Below are 21527 nucleotides of genomic sequence, written 5' to 3'. Positions count from 1 at the left end.
CTCCACACTGCCTGACTCTGCTGGTTACAGATTGGGATGTGTACATTGTTAAGAACATGCAGGAACTCTACTGGACGCATTTAAAGCAAGTGCCAATTTAACCGCTCCGGGTGACTGTCTGTGAGGAGTGTGGTGTGTTCTCTCTGTGTCTGCGTGGGTTTCCTCCGGGTGACTGTCTGTGAGGAGTGTGGTGTGTTCTCCCTGTGTCTGCGTTGGTTTCCTCTGGGTGACTGTCTGTGAGGAGTGTGGTGTGTTCTCTCTGTGTCTGCGTGGGTTTCCTCCGGGTGACTGTCTGTGAGGAGTGTGGTGTGTTCTCCCTGTGTCTGCGTGGGTTTCCTCCGGGTGACTGTCTGTGAGGAGTGTGGTGTGTTCTCTCTGTGTCTGCGTGGGTTTCCTCCGGGTGACTGTCTGTGAGGAGTGTGGTGTGTTCTCCCTGTGTCTGCGTTGGTTTCCTCTGGGTGACTGTCTGTGAGGAGTGTGGTGTGTTCTCTCTGTGTCTGCGTGGGTTTCCTCCGGGTGACTGTCTGTGAGGAGTGTGGTGTGTTCTCCCTGTGTCTGTGTGGGTTTCCTCCGGGTGACTGTCTGTGAGGAGTGTGGTGTGTTCTTTCTGTGTCTGTGTGGGTTTCCTCCGGGTGACTGTCTGTGAGGAGTGTGGTGTGTTCTCCCTGTGTCTGCGTGGGTTTCCTCCGGGTGACTGTCTGTGAGGAGTGTGGTGTGTTCTCTCTGTGTCTGCGTGGGTTTCCTCCGGGTGACTGTCTGTGAGGAGTGTGGTGTGTTCTCCCTGTGTCTGCGTGGGTTTCCTCCGGGTGACTGTCTGTGAGGAGTGTGGTGTGTTCTCCCTGTGTCTGCGTGGGTTTCCTCCGGGTGACTGTCTGTGAGGAGTGTGGTGTGTTCTCTCTGTGTCTGTGTGGGTTTCCTCCGGGTGACTGTCTGTGAGGAGTGTGGTGTGTTCTTCCTGTGTCTGTGTGGGTTTCCTCCGGGTGACTGTCTGTGAGGAGTGTGGTGTGTTCCTCCCACAAAGTTCAAGAACACAGGTTGGTAGGTGGATTAGCTGCGTAAAAGTGTCCTTAGGTGTGAGTGTGTGAGTGAATGTGTGAGTGTGTGTCACACTGCAAAGGACTGGCGCCCCCTCCAGGGTATGTTCCTGCCTCACTCAGTGAATCCAGGTAGACTCTGGACCCACCGCCACCCTGAACTGGATAAGAGCTTACAGACAATGAATGATTGTTTATCGATTAGTCCTTTTTGGGACAACTATTCAATAAAAAGGTGTTAAAGTGTATTAAGAGTAATAGATTGTAAGCCCAGATAATGAGGCCTGGCCTTTCCTGACCTTTCAGTCCTGACCCTGTGTGTGTCGTGTGACTCTTCTGAGATAATGGGGATAGGTTTATGTCCAAACAGACGCTCTGTACGTCATGTACACTTCCTCCTGAAACATCTCTCTCTGTCACATCCCACAGATGGATATATTTATTAATCCACACTGAGATGAAACATCTGAGCTGGATGGATGATGAATTGCCTCAGCACTAATGTAGACACGGGGACATGAGACTAATGGACCAAGGGGCACTTTTTCTCCACACAGAGTGGAAAAGTAGACAGTGTTAGCGTCTGATGACAATGACACAGCACAAAATCTAAGACTGAACAGGTACAAAAGGAAAAATTCACCGGAGTGTAAAATCCATGAGATGAAGGATCAAACTGCTTTGTAGTCCCTGCATGAACCAGTTCATTCTCCATAGAATGGGTCCCCCACATGTGGCACTCATGTTTAAAATCCCAGTTTTATCCCATGTGATCAGCACACAGAAAACCAGTGGACTTTTTTCACAGTGTGTGGGTTGGTGGGCTCCAAATCCCCAAATTAATGTGCACATGTTCACAACAAGTGATTTTTCGTCTCATAAAATGTGCCCTTTACGTCTCAGACAGAACCAAGCTGCACTGTGTCAGTCATGCGTCTCTCTCTCTCTCTGCACCTGTCTCTCACTCTCAGCGCTGCTGGAGAAGTCCATGCTGGTGCAGAACAAGAGTTACGAGTTGCTGGACTTCCTGAAGGATTTCGAGCTGGAGGCAGCGCTGCAGTACGGAGGGGAGGCGCTGAGTGCTCGTAACAGCCGCAGGAAGGTAGACGGTCTGCTGGAGCTCCTGCAGGACAGACGCAGGCAGGTGAACCAGCACATGGTCCAGAAGATCCAGGACCTGGAAGTTGACCAAAAGATCGTCCAGTGGGAGAAACAGGAAAAAGATGTAAGTCACTTTAGGGGATAAAAATGAGTGTGTTCTGTAGTGAAACATTCAGATGAACTGATTTCTGATTTCACTGGAGGAAACCCACACAGACACAGGGAGAACACACCACACTCCTCACAGACAGTCACCCGGAGGAAACCCACGCAGACACAGGGAGAACACACCACACTCCTCACAGACAGTCACCCGGAGGAAACCCACGCAGACACAGAGAGAACACACCACACTCCTCACAGACAGTCACCCGGAGGAAACCCATGCAGACACAGAGAGAACACACCACACTCCTCACAGACAGTCACCCGGAGGAAACCCACGCAGACACAGAGAGAACACACCACACTCCTCACAGACAGTCACCCGGAGGAAACCCACACGGACACAGGGAGAACACACCACACTCCTCACAGACAGTCACCCGGAGGAAACCCACGCAGACACAGAGAGAACACACCACACTCCTCACAGACAGTCACCCAGAGGAAACCCACACGGACACAGGGAGAACACACCACACTCCTCACAGACAGTCACCCGGAGGAAACCCACGCAGACACAGGGAGAACACACCACACTCCTCACAGACAGTCACCCGGAGGAAACCCACGCAGACACAGGGAGAACACACCACACTCCTCACAGACAGTCACCCGGAGGAAACCCACGCAGACACAGGGAGAACACACCACACTCCTCACAGACAGTCACCCGGAGGAAACCCACGCAGACACAGAGAGAACACACCACACTCCTCACAGACAGTCACCCGGAGGAAACCCACGCAGACACAGGGAGAACACACCACACTCCTCACAGACAGTCACCCGGAGGAAACCCACGCAGACACAGGGAGAACACACCACACTCCTCACAGACAGTCACCCGGAGCGGGAATCAAACCCACAACCTCCAGGTCCCTGGAGCTGTGACTGCGACACCTACCTGCTGCGCCACCGTGCCGCCCTCTTCAAGGGAATATGAGATTTTATTTTTTTATTGTAGTGTGTTTATCTCCTTGTAGTATGTTGGAGATGTGTTAGAGGCAGTTCAGATAAAAGCAATGATAGACTGGATTTGTGTCTCGATTTCACCCTCCCAAGCTGGTAGCACTGTGTGACTGGAGAGACCCAGCAAGAGGGTGGAATTGGCAATGACAGTAAATTGGTTAAAAAGCCGGCGTAACCAGAGCTTGATCCTGGGATTCGGTCATTTGGGATTGTTCTGGGAAAAATCCATATCTAGGCTTTAACAGTTCCTGACCTGCCCTCCTGAAATGAGTGATGGGATTGAAGCAGTTCTCTCTTTAACTTGCAGCTTACTTTCTTTTACCACAGACATGTGTCTCAGTGATTGGATCTGCCTTGAGTCATTGATCTCTGTGATTATGGTTAAACCCCAAGTAGATGAGTAAAGCTGTGCTACTGTGATTGCACCATTTTTACACTACAAGACTTTCCAAATCTCATTACAACCCACCACACTCTCTCAGTAAAAAACACAATGCTCCTTATGGGATGGTAATACAGAAGAGAAGTATATCTGTATTGTCGTTGCACATGTGGCGTGAGATTGTTTGCAGCTCCTTTACTAAGATGCTTTAAAGAATAAGATATAAAAATAAAATGACCTTTATATTTATGGCATTTAGCAGATTCTCTTTTCCAGAGCGAGTTAAAGAAGAACTGTGTCTTCTCATTTAGAGAATATATCCTCACAGTGCAGATAGGGTTAGACACCACTGAACTCAAACCCCAGTTCCATCTCCTCTAGGTCCTCCACGGTTTGAATGGCTATATAAAAATATCCTCTTAATCTCTTTTAAATTAGTCCTCGCTCCTCGCTCTCTGGAACATGCCGTACTGAGGTGTGTTTCATTCCATTTCTCACTGGTGTTTTTAAAGGAAAGAAGGGACTTATTGAGTTTATACTGCTTTCGATTTGGGGCGGCACAGTGGCGCAGAAGGTAGGTGTCGCAGTCACACAGCTCCAGGGACCTGGAGGTTGTGGGTTCGATTCCCGCTCCGGGTGACTGTCTGTGAGGAGTGTGGTGTGTTCTCCCTGTGTCTGCGTGGGTTTTCTCCGGGTGCTCCGGTTTCCTCCCACAGTCCAAAAACACACGTTGGTAGGTGGATTGGTGACTCAAAAGTGTCTGTAGGTGTGAGTGTGTGAGTGAATGTGTGTGTGTGTGTGTGTGTTGCCCTGTGAAGGACTGCCCCCTCCAGGGTGTATTCCCGCCTTGCGCCCAATGATTCCAGGTAGGCTCTGGACCCCCTGCGACCCTGAACTGGATAAGGGTTACAGATAATGAATGAATGAATGCTTTTGATTTTATAAGAAAGGTCCCACTTTACATTGTGTCTAATAAGCACATGTAATAACAGTGTAACTACTGGATTGCAGGAGTGCAGCTTATGAGAATATGCAAGTGTAACGATCTGTCTTGAGAGTTACTGTGTAATTACATGCAGGAAAACTGAAATTGGTACATAGGTGCCTTTATAACAGCTGTAGTACTGTAATCCTTCTGTTTATTAGTAGTTATGCTGCTGTTTCATGTGTCGTTAATATCTAATAACACAGTTACACTTCATTTTAAATAGTAGGACCCATATGAAAAAGATACTATTGTGCACACAGTCTGCTACTCCAGAAAAAACAGCCTCTGTAATTGTGCTAATCATTTGCTGGATCTATGTAATGAATTATCTTATTATGTAAATACATGTTAATAATTATGTACTGTCCACCAAATGTACACAGCAAGTCCAAAGGATTAAGGCCACTGTTAATCAGTAAATTCAAGTACCTGAAGATGCACTACCATTGCTCTCCACAACGTATGTTCTCCAAAAGTGTAGGTCACTGTGCCAATACCAAGCGTTGCTTAGTGGAGCAGTGGAACTGTGTTCTCTGCAGCGATGAAGCTTCGTTCAGTGCTTGTAGAGTGAGTTGGAGCAGTGTTTGTGTTCCAGAACTAATCATTCAACATCAGTACCAAACTTTCAGAGTACATCAGAACAGAGAAAGTGTAATCATTAGTGGATCACCTTGAGTAGATCCTCTAGCATTCAGTAGTAACATAAGGGCTTCTTTCTGACAACTCTTTTTATTCCTGACTGTGTCCACTTGTTAATCCTCTGCCTGTGGGAGTAAAGTGTGGTTTTGAATGGTATGCGGTAGTTTATCTTTGGGGGAAACATAGAGAAGTGAAAGCAGAGCTCTCTCTGGCTTTGCTCCAGGAAGGTGCTTCAGATCTCAAGCTCTGAAATAGAGTCACGAGGCACAGGACTGACTTACAGTCTTGTGAGTTCATACAGACTCACCACATGCCAAGCTTTTGCACCCTATAAATACATCTGACCAGAGGGACGCTGGTGTTTAAAGGTTTTACTGTAGACCTGAGCTCTGGTACTCACCACTATCAGCTATTCAGGAGAGAGGAGACGAGCAGGAAAGGATGGTTCAGTCTTTTGAAGATTGATGAGAATGATTAAGAGTGCAGTGATGAGATGAGAGTGATAGATTTAGCTGGACATTGGGCTCGCACCCTGGCCCTAGGGTTTACGTCTTATCGGAAGGACGACACTGTTCATTCAGTACTGTCCTTGTCACTGCACCCAGGCACTGGAATCCACACAGAACACAGCCCCACCAACACAAATTGTGGCAGTCACACAAGCTTTCTAAGAGGTCTCAGATCCAAGTACCAAGACCTACTTTGTTTCAGGGATGTGCACTAGTTCAGAGTTGCGGTGGGTCTGGAGCCTACCCAGAATCACTGGGCGTAAGGTGGAAACACACCCTGGAGGGGGTGCCAGTCCTTCAGAGGGCGATAAACCCTCATACACTCACACCTATGGACACTTTTGAGTCACCAATCCACCTATCGAAGTGTGTTTTTAGACTGTGGGAGGAATCCGGAGCAGCCGGAGGAAACCCACGTAGACACAGGGAGAACACACCACACTCCTCACAGACAGTCACCCGGAGGAAACCCACGCAGACACAGGGAGAACACACCACACTCCTCACAGACAGTCACACGGAGGAAACCCACGCAGACACAGGGAGAACACACCACACTCCTCACAGACAGTCACCCGGAGGAAACCCACACAGACACAGGGAGAACACACCACACTCCTCACAGACAGTCACCCGGAGGAAACCCACGCAGACACAGGGAGAACACACCACACTCCTCACAGACAGTCACCCGGAGGAAACCCACGCAGACACAGGGAGAACACACCACACTCCTCACAGACAGTCACCTGGAGGAAACCCACGCAGACACAGGGAGAACACACCACACTCCTCACAGACAGTCACCCGGAGGAAACCCACGCAGACACAGGGAGAACACACCACACTCCTCACAGACAGTCACCCGGAGGAAACCCACGCAGACACAGGGAGAACACACCACACTCCTCACAGACAGTCACCCGGAGGAAACCCACGCAGACACAGGGAGAACACACCACACTCCTCACAGACAGTCACCCGGAGGAAACCCACGCAGACACAGAGAGAACACACCACACTCCTCACAGACAGTCACCCGGAGGAAACCCACGCAGACACAGAGAGAACACACCACACTCCTCACAGACAGTCACCCGGAGGAAACCCACGCAGACACAGAGAGAACACACCACACTCCTCACAGACAGTCACCCAGAGTGATACTCGAACCCAGGTCCCTGGAGCTGTGTGACTATGACACCTACCTGCTGCACCACCGTGCCTGCCTTATTTACACTATATTATCCACTGCTCTAATTTGATAAGTTTCATTGTTATTTTGCATATTAAAAGTTGCATTTTCCACTTCTCACAGTCCCAGTAGTACCCAACACATTCAGTGATGTTATCTGATGAGGATCTGTGTGGGACAGTTCTGCTGTGGTCCAGGGTCTTGTTCAGTTGTTAGGAGCACTGTGACCATTTATTAATTAATGATGTATGCTCTCTTTTTGAATGCAGGTAACACACTGGTTGAAAGAAAACACAGAGAAGCTGTTGGAGAATAATCAGCTGGGTTCATCTCTCTCAGAGAGTGAGGAGTTACTGCGGGAATATAAGGAGTTTGAGCTCAAAGCCAAGGTAAGGCTTTAATGTTTTATGGGCACTTTTACGAGCGGTTTAATGACCAAAGAATATAAATAGAGATGAAGAATAATTATCTCTTGAAAGACTGAGATGCTCAGAGGCTCTTAATGAAATCTGCTATGAATTAAATAAAACCTTTAGATCAAGAGTTTATTACAAACCTATTATAATTTATCATTGCTTTGGTTATTGATGATAGGACCCAGATGCTGTAAAATGTCCTGCTTCAAAGTGAACCAAACTCCCTGAAAATATCTGAATACAGAAGAAACGTCCACAGACTTTTGACTGTATAGTGTATGTTGATATTAAACAGTCTCTTTGTGTTTTATTTCTGTGCAGGACTGGGGGATGCTGGTTGAGCGTCTGCTGCAGCAGTCCTCTGAGCTTCTCTCCTCCTGCACTGACTCCTCCAGACTCAAGGCCGTCTCAGAGAAGAGTCACAGCCTCTGCTCCGCACATGAGTATTTCTGGAACCTGCTGATAGAGCGAGGAGGAAACTTACAGGAAAGCAATGCCTTCTTCCACAGTGCCAACAAAGTAAGTAGTGTGGCACAGCTCAGCCGTGGCTCAGATAAATCCCTCAGGTCTCTGTCTGCTGCTCTTGGATGTTCAGAGATGGAGAGAAACAGAGAGACTTTCCTCATAGGTCTTATATTTAAAGTGTCATACAGTACTGAGCCAAAGTATTAGGCACCTAAATATATTCCCAATAAGCATGCTGCTTGTATAAAAAAAAAAATATATATATATATATATATATATATATATATATATATAGTCCAGAGCCTACCTGGAATTATTGGGCGCAAGGCAGGAACACACCCTGGAGGGGGCGCCAGTCCTTCACAGGGCGACACACACTCACACATTCACTCACACACTCACACCTACGGACACTTTTGAGTTGCCAGTCCGCCTACCAACGTGTGTTTTTTGGACTGTGGGGGGAAACCAGAGCACCCGGAGGAAACCCACGCAGACACAGAGAGAACACACCACACTCCTTACAGACAGTCACCCGGAGAAAACCCACGCAGACACAGGGAGAACACACCACACTCCTCACAGACACGCACCCGGAGGAAACCCACGCAGACACAGGGAGAACACACCACACTCCTCACAGACAGTCACCCGGAGGAAACCCACGCAGACACAGGGAGAACACACCACACTCCTCACAGACAGTCACCCGGAGGAAACCCACGCAGACACAGAGAGAACACACCACACTCCTCACAGACAGTCACCCGGAGGAAACCCACGCAGACACAGGGAGAACACACCACACTCCTCACAGACACGCACCCGGAGGAAACCCACGCAGACACAGGGAGAACACACCACACCCCTCACAGACAGTCACCCGGAAGAAACCCACGCAGACACAGGGAGAACACACCACACTCCTCACAGACAGTCACCCGGAGGAAACCCACGCAGACACAGGGAGAACACACCACACTCCTCACAGACACGCACCCGGAGAAACAGGAATTGAACCCACACCCTCCAGGACCCTGGAGCTGTGTGACTGCGACACCTACCTGCTGCACCACCGTGCTGCCCCTTACTGTAACAATGTTATTTGATTTTATTCAAATATGAGGAACATTTTATGTCTCTGTTTTTGAACAAATAACCTCTAACTGCTGATAAATAGCTTTTTAAATCTAATTTTCCCAGGTGCCTCAAACTTGGTTTCAGTCGATTATTACCAAAAAATAAGACCTCAGTCTTGATAAAAGTTTTTGACGTCCAATATTTGACATCTCTAAGGCTATCAAAGGAATTCTGGGAGGAGGAGTTATCATCACTGGGTTTTAGTGGAAGTCACAGCATTAGAGTCAGTTCAGTCTAAGTGAGTCAGAACTGTTCACAGTGGGAGTAAATGGAAACAGACATCCAGAAGTTAAATGCCTCTTCTAGGGCTGCATGAATGCAGTCCTAGTCATGAGACAATTGAACAACCAGGTGAAATGGGGATTTAAAAAGTATGCAAAGCAACGGATAAACAACAGCCTTTCATTTTAAAACTACAAAGTGGTCCTGTGTGGTTAGTGGAGCTGGGAGAATGGACAGTGAGTGTAGATACATGGAGGTGGTCATAATATTATGATTTTTAAATTTGTAAAACGCTATAATTGTGTTGTAGACTTTGCTACGTCTCGTCACCTGTTTAAAGAAATATTCGCTGCTAATTGTCTTTAGTGTGGGTGAGATGCAGTAATGGCTTATTTTACTTTACTTTCATCACTAGCCTAGTGTTTGTTTTGTTACACTGCCCCCTAGTGAACATAGAGACGCTGTTATGTCAGGTGCTTGTATAAACCTTGGAGGACAGGGTCTGGATTATTATTATTTATGTCCTGTGCCTTATGTAGGTGACTAGTGTAGCTTCAGATTCTTAGCTATTGTCACTCAGCAGGACACTCCTCTGTTCTCTTTTGTCAGCCTCTGAGATATTAATGAGTGAAGGGTGGGATGTGTCCTCTATCTGCTGCTCTTTGTGTTTTCCAGGCGTTTGAGGCTCTGGCAGCTGTTGAGAGCTGTGTAAAGGGTCTGAAGTCTCAGAATGTGCCACTGCCAGAGCTGGCAAAAAAGCACGAGGAGCTCCAGCGCAGGATCAGAGAAACGGCTTCTGATCCACTTCACAGGGGACAGCTCTTACTACAGAAGATGAGTCCAGAAAGGTGAGACCTTTATGAGTTTATCTCCAGGAGTTTCATTACAGGACACCGAGCAGAGGTCTCTAAATACTCATCATTAAAGCAACACTGGGTAGTATTTTTACCTTAACATTACAGCTTCAACATCATTGTGATGGTTCACTCAGCTGTAAAAGGGAGAACAGAGCCTCTGTCGCTGCTACGCCAGGCTCAGCACTGCTGAAACTGCACTATGTACAGCCCTTTCCCCTCCCCACTTGATTTCATTTAGGGCCACCAGAACTTTGGGAGCGAGCAGGCATTTGACCCACTACTTTTAGGTGGATTCTGATTGGCTCTCTGTGTATCTGAGTATACGCACTTCCATGTATTGTTTTGTACTGGCTCTGGTATTGGTCCAACGTTAATCATAAAGACTCTATATGCCAAAATAGCAGACGTGTGATTGGTCCTTTTGCTTGTCACGTTGTGATTGGTCCTGTTGCTACTCTTGGAGTTCTTGGCCGCCTTAATCTGGCAGCACAAGACTAGGAAATGGAAAACTCTTTTGAACTGCTCTGTAGCTGCTAGCCGTGACCTCTAGGCGCAAACCGGCCTAGAGTCTGACGCAGAGGCAACCGATTAATATTTTGATTTCAGTTTGGGGACGGGATATTGGAGGTGCATTTCTAAAACTGCGTGACTACAGCTTCAGTGAGATGATTCTGCATGCCTTCAACAGAAAATACAGCCATTTTATTTACTGTCCAAAGCCACCAGTTGACTTTTTCCTGTGTTTTAAATTTGGAGAAATAACTAGAAACGAATTCACTTTTAAGCGCGTCTGAATAACTGTGGTTTCACACCACTCAAGCCACAGGGACATGATCCTAGATTTCAGTAGCATACGTTTTGCCTCACCACATTTGGAGGCATGGTGCCACGCCTGTACTGAGTCTTTATTTTGATTGTGTTTCATCATGGCAGTGTCCAAGTGGGAGGAGTTCAGAGGATGCTGGGATACCTCAGAGAGCGAGCAGATGGGCTGGGTCAGCAGTGTCAGGCCCACAGAGAGCTGACCGGTCAGAGAGAGCAGTTGCTGACCTCAGTTCACGACCTGGAGGACAAGGTACATGGAGAAAAGGTCACACCTCAGGTCTTTTAGCTCTGATCAAATCAACAGACTTCAACTCAGAGACGTACAGAACCGGGCAAAAACTACCCTTTACTGAATATAGGAAACAGGTGTGTGATGTCTGTGCACCTTGGATCCTAATGTGTGAGTGACTGGGTGAGTGCGTGAAACTGTCCACAGGTGTGAGTGTGTGAGTGACTGGGTGAGTGTGTGAAACTGTCCACAGGTGTGAGTGTGTGAGTGACTGGGTGAGTGTGTGAAACTGTCCACAGGTGTGAGTGTGTGAGTGACTGGGTGAGTGTGTGAAACTGTCCACAGGTGTGAGTGTGTGAGTGACTGGGTGAGTGTGTGAAACTGTCCACAGGTGTGAGTGTGTGAGTGACTGGGTGAGTGTGTGAAACTGTCCACAGGTGTGAGTGTGTGAGTGACTGGGTGAGTGTGTGAAACTGTCCACAGGTGTGAGTGTGTGAGTGACTGGGTGAGTGTGTGAAACTGTCCACAGGTGTGAGTGTGTGAGTGACTGGGTGAGTGTGTGAAACTGTCCACAGGTGTGAGTGTGTGAGTGACTGGTTGAGTGTGTGAAACTGTCCACAGGTGTGAGTGTGTGAGTGACTGGGTGAGTGTGTGAAACTGTCCACAGGTGTGAGTGTGTGTGAGTGACTGGGTGAATGTGTAAAACTGTCCACAGGTGTGAGTGTGTGAATGACTGGGTGAATGTGTAAAACTGTCCACAGGTGTGAGTGTGTGAATGACTGGGTGAGTGTGTGAGTGACTGGGTGAATGTGTGAAACTGTCTTCAGGTGTGAGTGTGTGAATGACTGGGTGAGTGTGTGAGTGACTGGGTGAATGTGTGAAACTGTCTTCAGGTGTGAGTATGTGAGTGACTGGGTGAATGTGTGAAACTGTCCACAGGTGTGAGTGTGTGAATGACTGGGTGAATGTGTAAAACTGTCCACAGGTGTTAGTGTGTGAATGACTGGGTGAGTGTGTGAGTGACTGGGTGAATGTGTGAAACTGTCCACAGGTGTGAGTGTGTGAGTGACTGGGTGAGTGTGTGAAACTGTCCACAGGTGTGAGTGTGTGTGTGACTGGGTGAGTGTGTGAAACTGTCCACAGGTGTGAGTGTGTGTGAGTGACTGGGTGAGTGTGTGAAACTGTCCACAGGTGTGAGTGTGTGTGAGTGACTGGGTGAGTGTGTGAAACTGTCCACAGGTGTGAGTGTGTGTGAGTGACTGGGTGAGTGTGTGAAACTGTCCACAGGTGTGTGTGTGTGAGTGACTGGGTGAGTGTGTGAAACTGTCCACAGGTGTGAGTGTGTGAGTGACTGAGTGAGTGTGTGAAACTGTCCACAGGTGTGTGTGTGTGAGTGTATGAAAATGTGATGGACTGGCATCTTGGACCGGGTGTGTGTTTGTGCCCTGAATCCAATGATTTGGGGTAGGCGTACACACACAGAGAGAGAGAGAGAGAGAGAGAGATGACTGAGTGATGATTGAATTCACTTTTATTTGTCTTCAATCTGATATTAATCTTTTCGAAGAATAATTTACGCTCGTGTCCAGACAAATAGTTTAAATATGATTTACTCAGACGCTGGCTCAGTCGTTTATGTCTGAGTGCTCTGAATTTGATGGCTGAGGTTTTAATAGACGCTCATTCATTTGGCCATGAACAGCTAGAGACATCAAATATTTATGACAATTCAGATTAAGGATGTTCCACTGGCTGCAGTTTAATCAGCCTTTCAAGCTTCCCTTTAGTCCCTGAGGTTTTGAAATTCTGAGCCTGGTTTCACAAAAGACTTCTGGCTTAGTAATAATAATAATCCCTATGAAAGAGTGGAAGTCTTTTCAACAATCTTAGCCTTAAATACACGCTGGGCCTGATTTCATGTCGTCCAAGCCATTAGTAAGAGAGCTTCCTGAGTGATGGAGGTTTGTTTGGAGACTTGACAACAACATAGCAATTTCCTGCCAAATTATGTGCTTAAATATGATATATATGCTGATCTTGTTTATTCAAGAATACATGTATATATCTGGAGTATATCAGGAGCAAGTGAACAATCCGTTGTTGAGGTTAATGTTGGGAGCCAGAGAAAAGGGGGAGCCAAGGAGAGAAGGATCTCAGCCTCTCTGACAAGGGCTTAATTGCGACGGCCATGTTTTGGTCACAGCAGCCCTAGAATGGCAGGCCTTCTCTGTATACAGTGTATTAGTGCACGCCAAAAATGGCCTAAACGTGGACAACAAAGGACCCCGCGACAGCTCAGGGGCACTCAAGACACACTGATGTCTGGGGAAAGGGCTAAGACTGGACTGTCAGGTCTGTTAGCACAGAAGAGCTACTTAATAAAAAGTCTGAGATTTGCTTTGGTCAAAATATCACAAGGATCAAACCCTACAGCAGCGTTCTCCTTCCCTAAACATCACTGTTAAGAACGACTGCTTTCAGCACCTGTTCCTTTAAATGATAATGAGCCGCTCGCTGTTCACCCCGACCCCGAGCGCACAGCAGTGAGGAGCGAGGAGCAGAAGCTCTGGTTTTTAGCCGTTTTAGCTCTGTTCTCTTTCTTCTCTGTGATTGGACAGACTCAGACGAGGGGGCGGGGCGATTCTAAAGTCTCTGCACTTTGATATCAGAAGCGGAGCAGAATCAGAACAACTTGTGTTTTGTGTTGTGCTCTGGTTTTTAGCTGTTTTCACTCTGTTCTCTTTTTTTCCTCCATTTGTGTTTTCTCCGTTTTAACTCAGGGCTCTTATTTCTCTGCGGTTGTTGTGTCTGTTTTCCATTTCACCTCATCTTTGCGCTCTCACATAAACTCAGAGACTCAGACTCAGGGGTGGGACATTGGGACCAAGTACAGAATTTGTGACACATCAAGGCTTCTTAGTGTCAGAGTGAAGAGGAATCACTGGATTGCACCTTTAAGCAGACTCTGTAAATTTAAAAGCTCGTTCTTTGTGCTGTGTTTCTAACTCTGCTACAGATCAGTCGCTGGATCCAGAGCAGCAACAGTGTTCTCTCCAGCAGCACTCAGCCAGGGTCCACCCTCTCTGAGGCTCAGCACACACTTAACACACACCTGGAGCTCTCCACGCACTCACAGGTGACAACACACACAAGTTCATATGCTCCTCCAAGTGTGTTGAGCTCCAGTGACCTCAGGTTTCTTGGAGGAAGCCAGTGCTAGTGCATTAAAAGTGTTATTTAGAAAATCAACAAACCATGGCCCATATGATAGTGACGGAGAAGCTCAGTCGTGTTGTTTTCCTGCAGAGTGTAGGGAAGGATTTCGAGGCTGTCGAGGTGATGCTGGAGGAAGTGAGGAAGCTGGAGTGCTCAGAGGCTGTGGAGAGCTCCAACCGAGTCTCGCTGCTGAGAGAGCAGTTGAAGACGCTGCAGAGGAACATCTCCACGCGGCTGGAGACCCTCAGACCCTATGTCAGCTTCTTGCATTCTGCACAAGAGGTACACACACACACACACACACGCACACACACACACACACACAATCTTGTACCTGTGAACTGTGTGGACATTACATAGACTTCCTTTCATATTGTGGACACCTTAAAATGTTATGATGTAATGACCAGGAGGGGGTCTCCTCAAGACGTCTCCACAGTGTGAGTGTGTACACAGGTTATGGTCCCCAAAATGTGATATATACATATACATTATATGTATATATATATATTCCTGGTACACACACACACACACACACACACACACATCTCTCTCTCTCTCTCTCTCTCTCTCTCTCTCTCTCTTTCTCACTCTATCTCTTTCTCTCTCACACTCTCTCTCTTTCTTTCTCTCTCTCTCCTGCTCACTCTCTCTCTCTCTCTCTCTTTCTCACTCTCTCTCTCTTTCTCTCTTTCTCTGTCTCTCTCTCTCTCTTTCTCTGTCTCTCTCTCTTTCTCTCTCTCTCTCTCTCTCTCTCTCTCACTCTCTCTCTCTTTCTCTCTCTCTCTCTCTCCAGGTTGAGGAGCAGATGAAGATGCTGCTGGATTGTTATAAGAACAGACTGGAAACTGTGGAGGAGAACGAAGATGTGGGAGCTGCTCTGAAGGACGTGATGGACACAAGATGGCAATCATTTTTACAGAAGTTTCTCTCCATGCAGGACCAGGGCCACAACTTCATCAACTCCTCTAACATGGTCAGCATCGACAGTCTTTTGTGAAACTCCATGTTGTTCAGTATTGCAGTGTTCTACCTGGACCTATTATATGATAAATATAATTTAAATATTTTTAAATAAAGGCTTGGGGTCTATCTCACAAAGCAGGACTTTATTCTTATCCAACTTTAAGTTTCACTCGCGTTAACCCTGGAGTCTCCTGAATTGCAAGGTTTCCTCAACATGGCGACATTATGCTGTGGTTTTATTGATGATTTTTATTTATGATTTACCACTGTGAGTAGCTTCTGGCCACTCAGGGACTATTGACTATTGGAGACACACCCTTTATATCTACAGGGGTTGGACAATGAATGTGAAACACCTGGTTTTAGACCACAATAATGTATTAGAGGTGTAGGGCCTCCTTTTGCGGCCGATACAGCGTCAGTTCGTCTTGGGAATGACATACACAAGTCCTGCACAGTGGTCAGAGGGATTTGAAGCCATTCTTCTTGCAGGATAGTGGCCAGGTCTCTACGTGATGCTGGTGGAGGAAAACGTTTCCTGACTCGCTCCTCCAAAACACCCCAAAGTGGCTCAATAATATTTAGATCTGGTGACTGTGCAGGACATGGGAGATGTTCAACTACACATTCATGTTCATCAAACCAGTCTTTCACCAGTCTCGCTGTGTGTATTGGTGCATTGTCGTCCTGATACACGGCACCGCCTTCAGGACACAGTGTTTGAACCATTGGATGCACATGGTCTTACTGGTGCAGTGTGGAGTTAATGAAGATTGGCCACCAGGCTGCTCCAATTTAGCCATGAAACCTCCCACACTACAATGACAGGGGTTTCAGTTTCATTGTCTAACCCCTGTGTGTATGATGATTACATATATATGGGACACTGTAAATCATAAAATGATCAAATGTATATTGAGTTCTTTAATATATTTTACTTTCCTTTTACACTCAATGTTTTTTTTCCTCTGATTTAAGTCGACTCCTGCTGTTTTCAGGTGAGTGAAACGCTGAGTCTGAATGTGAAAGCTGCACTGAGTGTGGTGGAGAAGACTTTGGAGAGTCTGGCCAGGAAAAAGGCGGAGCTCTCCGACCTGTGGACGTCGTGGCAGCTCCAGTACAGTCAGATCAAGTCTGTGAAGAAACAGTGGAAAAAATTCAAGGATCAATTGAAAAAGGTACTGAGAGGTAAACAGGCTGATGTTAAGTGAGTGGATGCTTCTTATTCCCAAATAAACAACACTGTAACTGCACACAGCGGTACATTTGAATTTACAATTTACAACAAATGTGTTGTGGAAGGACGAGGACATTTTCCAAATCATACTTTCTCTGAATGTCTAGTGCACTATGTAGGGATTAGGGAGACATCTGGGTGTTAAACACTAATAACCTGTCTATACGAATGGAACTGAATACCACTCAATGGTTGTTGTCGTGTGAACGTTCGTCCTGCTTCTGGATTTAGTCGTTCAAGGAATACGATGACATCATAAGATTGTAGTGGAGAGTTTGACTGTACTTAGCCTTTTTTTACTTTATTACAGTGGTTTATAACCTAATATCATCCATTGTTAATGACTATTTTTGTGGCTGTATAATCAAACTGGATCGATGGATGGATGGACAGTAGGGCCATTTCAAAATGTTTACTGAATAGGGATAATGATGTTAAACATGGACCCAGCTGTGTCTCTAGTGTGTTGTGTTCTGAATGGAGTGTGCTTTTTCTGCAGGTTGTTCATGAGCTAAAATGTTTGGACGGAGCTCTAACTCCAGCAGTTAAAGCCGATCTCGGCTCTGACCTACAGACTGTTTTAAAGCTGCAGGAGAACTTCAGCTCCACCAAGCCACAGTTTCTGGTGAGAAAAAGCCCTTTCTAACTTTACTGATTCCTCTGTGTTCACATATAGTGCCCTTTAGAATGACTGGTGTATAATCATATATCAGTGTATAAACATTCATTCATTGTCCGTAAGCACTTATCCAGTTCAGGGTCGCGGTGGGTCCGGTGTCTAATGGGAATCACTGGACGCAAGGCAGGAACACACTCTGGAGGGGGCGCCAGTCTTTCACAGGGCAACACACACTCACACATTCATTCACACACTCACACCTATGGACACTTTGAGTCGACAATCCACCTACCAACATGTGTTTTTGGAGCGTGGGAGGAAACCGGAGCACCCAGAGGAAACCCACGCAGACACAGGGAGAACACACCACACTCCTCACAGACAGTCACCCGGAGGAAACCCACGCAGACACAGGGAGAACACACCACACTCCTCACAGACAGTCACCCGGAGGAAACCCACGCAGACACAGGGAGAACACACCACACTCCTCACACACAGTCACCCGGAGGAAACCCACGCAGACACAGAGAGAACACACCACACTCCTCACAGACAGTCACCCGGAGGAAACCCACGCAGACACAGGGAGAACACACCACACTCCTCACAGACAGTCACCTGGAGCGGGTGGGTTAGTTTGTGATAGCCTGTGATGGACTAGTGTCTTATGCAGGGTGTTTTCTTGCACCCAGTGAGCAACATTCTGGATATATACCAGAGCCACTATGCCCCTAATCAGAATTAAATGGTTACTAATAATGAATTAATGACTTTCAAGTGGCATAATTAATTTGACATTTGTAAACTAGCTGTTTTTACTACAGTGAGATACACAAAGTCTGATACACGGTATCCATTGCTATCATTGTGCAGTAGTGGAACTGTGTTCTGTGGATCAGTACTTGACCTCACTGATCAGTGAATGCAATCAGTCCTCGCCGCAGTGTTCCAGCATCTAGTGACGAAGCTTCCCAGAAGTCAATGTGCTTGTAGCCTTTTGCCTAAAAGTCTGTATCACACTCTATATACAGACTCTGGTTCAGTCCAGCAGAATGAATACGGTGACACCTACGGCTTAATAACAGTACAACTTTAAATTTCACTGCCGTTTAGTCTGTAGCTGTCTTCCAAACTCTACATTCAGACTCAATCACTCAGTTAGGATTCACCGCTCAGTATCTCTCCGGCTCATTGTTAGCTTCTTGATAATCAATGTGTACATTACATTCTTCGTTGTGTCTCTCACTCCTTTTGTCCCAGCAACTCAATGCAGAGGTGGAGTTCCTGGTGAAGACATCGGAGCTGCTGGTGCTGAAGGGAATCCCACATAAAGACAAGAATGAGAAGATCAGCGAGCTCCTGCTGGTCCACCACCGCGTCAGGGACAATATCCAAGAGTACGAGACGGCTCTCAGCATGGCCATCAAATTCCATCAGCTTTATCAAGAGGTAATGTCACTCTCATCGATCTCCTGCCGTTTTCGATTAGCGGCGACTAACAGCAGCATAAATAGATAATGCTTATGAGATTCAGACTCTTACAAAAGACAGCAGAGGCACTACTGAAGTACACAGCCTCAGACAGCTTTATTGATTAATGGATAAACATTTAAAAGATAATAATAAATAATAATCTTCTCACTCTGACATCAGAATAATTTACCTGTGGCAAGTTCTTACCCAAATCATCACACACACCTCAGACCATGGGGAGTTGGTCAGTAATCTCTAAAAGACTTAAGTATATGGTTTCTGACACTTCCATTTCAACAGACAAAAGGAAGGGCAAAATTCAAGTTACAACACTGTGTACAGATTGAATTATTGTTCCTTTTTGCAGTGTTGATTCACAGCTGTTGAGAGCTACACTTATGCTAGCTTAGCCCATGGCTGTGGGGCAGTCGTGGCCTGTGTGGGGCAGTCGTGGCCTGACGGTAAGGGAAGCAGGCTTGGGATTGAAAGATCGCCAGTGTGATCCTTAATACCAGCAAAAAAATGGGGTCAGAGGTAGTGAAGGAACATGTCCTTGCCCCTCAAATTCATGGCTTTATTTACCTTTAACACAGTGGGTGCTGAGGTGTATTCCAGCTGTTTCTGGTGTGTGTGTGTTCACTACTCTTAACCTGTGTGTGTAGGTCAAATTTCTACCTAGGAACTGAGCTTTATTACGGAGAACAGGGTGTCTGTCGTTGCTGCTACAGGCTCAACACTGCAGAAACTGAACTATGTACCTTTAGGAGGAGTGTAGGAACCTCCCAACCCTCCATTCCCGTATATGTATACTCATTTTATTGTAAGACAACCCTGATGAACACAAGATGTAATGAACACAATAACATAAAGACAAAATCATTTCACCTAAAATAGTTTTTGCTCCTCCTCCTCCTCCTCCTCCTCAGCTGGAGAGTTTGCAGAAGGCTGAACCAGTGAAAGGGTTCAGTGATCCAGCCCAGGCCCGAATCCAGCTCAGTCAACACCAGGAGAGACAGAATCACGTTCGGCACCTGTACAAACTGGCCACCTCACTGGGAGCAGACATCAGCAGCACCGTCCAGCAGTCGGTGAGCCGTGAGTGTGAAATGAGTTGCACAAGGATAATGTGTTTCACATGTCATCCAGGCGTTTTATTCCAGTGCGTAGAGTAACCAGATAGTTGGAAGGATTTAGTAATGTTTCTCTGAGGAAATGGAGCTTCATTCAGTACCTCTGTGATGACTTGGAGTGTACACACATCTGGTGTGAGGACTTCCCAGAAGAATAGACAGAGGTGGACAATTATCCAAGCAACTGAAGAAATGGTGGATGAGCAAATGCCTATTAACTGGCCCATAGTGTGTGTAAACTACAGTTTATTCATTCATTCATTCATTGTCTGTAACCCTTATCCAGTTCAGGGTCGCGGTGGGTCCAGAGCCTACCTGGAATCATTGGGCGCAAGGCGGGAACACACCCTGGAGGGGGCGCCAGTCCTTCACAGGGCAACTACAGTTTAGTAAATAATTATTCATCTAAATAAAACGCATGCTCTCTTTGTGTTTTGCAGCAACTGTTGGTGTTTTCATCTCAGGAGAAAATGGAGCACTTGCAGCGGGGCAGCGTGATGTGGACGGCTCAGTCCAGCCGCTGTGAGGAGAGTCTGACGAGCAACGTTCAGTACTGCACCTTCAAAGAGGAGATCAGCGAGGTGAGCACTTTGACCAATCACTCCTAACCTGGTAGGCATACCCCCTTTAACTCTGCAGATCATGTTTGGTTATTAGAAATACGAGTTATTATTATCAAACGGCTATAAATACTATGAAACTAATATGCATGTTCTGCAGTTATGTGTAGGGGGTGGGGGTGAAATGGCAAAATATAAAATCAGTGCTCCAGTTCAGTCAGTGTTTATGGCCAGTGCAGGGTTAGCTAACATAACAGATATTACAGTTATTATATGGTATTTTACCAGCCCCCCAATTTGATTGACGGTTTTTGGGGCCACCAAAGTGCAGCATCCACATCATCCGCACCAGTACGTTCACCACACATCAGCGGGTAGGAGACGAGAGGGAGCAAACTGACCAGAACGGCAGATTTAGCTGGACAGCAGGGTCACAGCCTGACACTTTAACAGGAAATGCACAGAGATATATTATGACCTCAGGGTCAGGACCTCGGTTTTATGGCTCATCTAAAGGCCATTTGTTCAGTGCAGTGTCCCTGTCACTGCACACAGGCATCCGCAGAGACAGTGCCCCCTGTTGGCCCTGTTGACCAACACCAATTCAAACACTCGGGCTTTCTTTAGAGGTCATTAACATCATTGTTAAAGCAACATTAGGTAGGATTTTCACCACAAAACTAGGGAGAACTGAGCCTCTGTAATTGCCAGGTTCAGTACTGCAGAAACTGCACTTGGTTACTTCTGGTGGTGGGTAGGAATGTCTAGGCAGTCGGTGATTACTAAAAGTGCTCATGATATTCGTGATATTTTCCGAAAAGTCTCACAATATGACAATAATGATATCTTCTCACTGTACTGCACTCCTTCAGGTTTCAGAGTGCAGGGCTGTAGTGTGAACCCAATTACTTCAGATTAAGTGAGCATTCCCATGACCTGTTCAGACACTCAGCACATTTTCGGACGGTTCTGGAGGTTTAATTCATTGTCTTTTTGCCCCCTGGGTTATTTATACAGAGCTTCAGTCCTCGTTAAGTTTAGTCTGAGGTCTGGGAGGCCTGGTGTCTGTGGGATTCTGCCATTTGTCTCCTGCCACTCTGGACAGCCAAGAGGATTCCAGCTTTATCAGTCACTTACCCGAAATAAACCAGAGCCTAGGATTATGTTAAAGGCCTTCCAGAACACTG

At 46.7% G+C, this 21527-nt stretch overlaps 1 protein-coding gene across 1 annotated transcript in view; it reads left to right on the top strand.

Annotated features, from left to right (window-relative positions):
* The window catches only part of ccdc141 (coiled-coil domain containing 141), a 49786-nt gene that overhangs the window by 12213 nt on the left and 16046 nt on the right, over positions 1 to 21527 (top strand). The window contains exons 5-17 of the mRNA XM_066641208.1: positions 2006 to 2259; positions 7252 to 7371; positions 7720 to 7917; positions 9901 to 10073; positions 11016 to 11157; positions 14153 to 14272; positions 14443 to 14634; positions 15149 to 15328; positions 16317 to 16496; positions 17055 to 17180; positions 18438 to 18626; positions 19577 to 19738; positions 20221 to 20361. Coding sequence (XP_066497305.1) covers positions 2006 to 2259; positions 7252 to 7371; positions 7720 to 7917; positions 9901 to 10073; positions 11016 to 11157; positions 14153 to 14272; positions 14443 to 14634; positions 15149 to 15328; positions 16317 to 16496; positions 17055 to 17180; positions 18438 to 18626; positions 19577 to 19738; positions 20221 to 20361 — 2177 coding nt within the window. The remainder of the gene's footprint in view (positions 1 to 2005; positions 2260 to 7251; positions 7372 to 7719; positions 7918 to 9900; positions 10074 to 11015; positions 11158 to 14152; positions 14273 to 14442; positions 14635 to 15148; positions 15329 to 16316; positions 16497 to 17054; positions 17181 to 18437; positions 18627 to 19576; positions 19739 to 20220; positions 20362 to 21527) is intronic.

Source organism: Hoplias malabaricus, chromosome 12 (assembly GCF_029633855.1).
Source record: "Hoplias malabaricus isolate fHopMal1 chromosome 12, fHopMal1.hap1, whole genome shotgun sequence".
Classification (NCBI taxonomy): Eukaryota; Metazoa; Chordata; class Actinopteri; order Characiformes; family Erythrinidae; genus Hoplias; species Hoplias malabaricus.
Note: the sequence above shows the minus strand (reverse complement) of the source record. Positions and strands in the feature narration are given on the sequence as shown.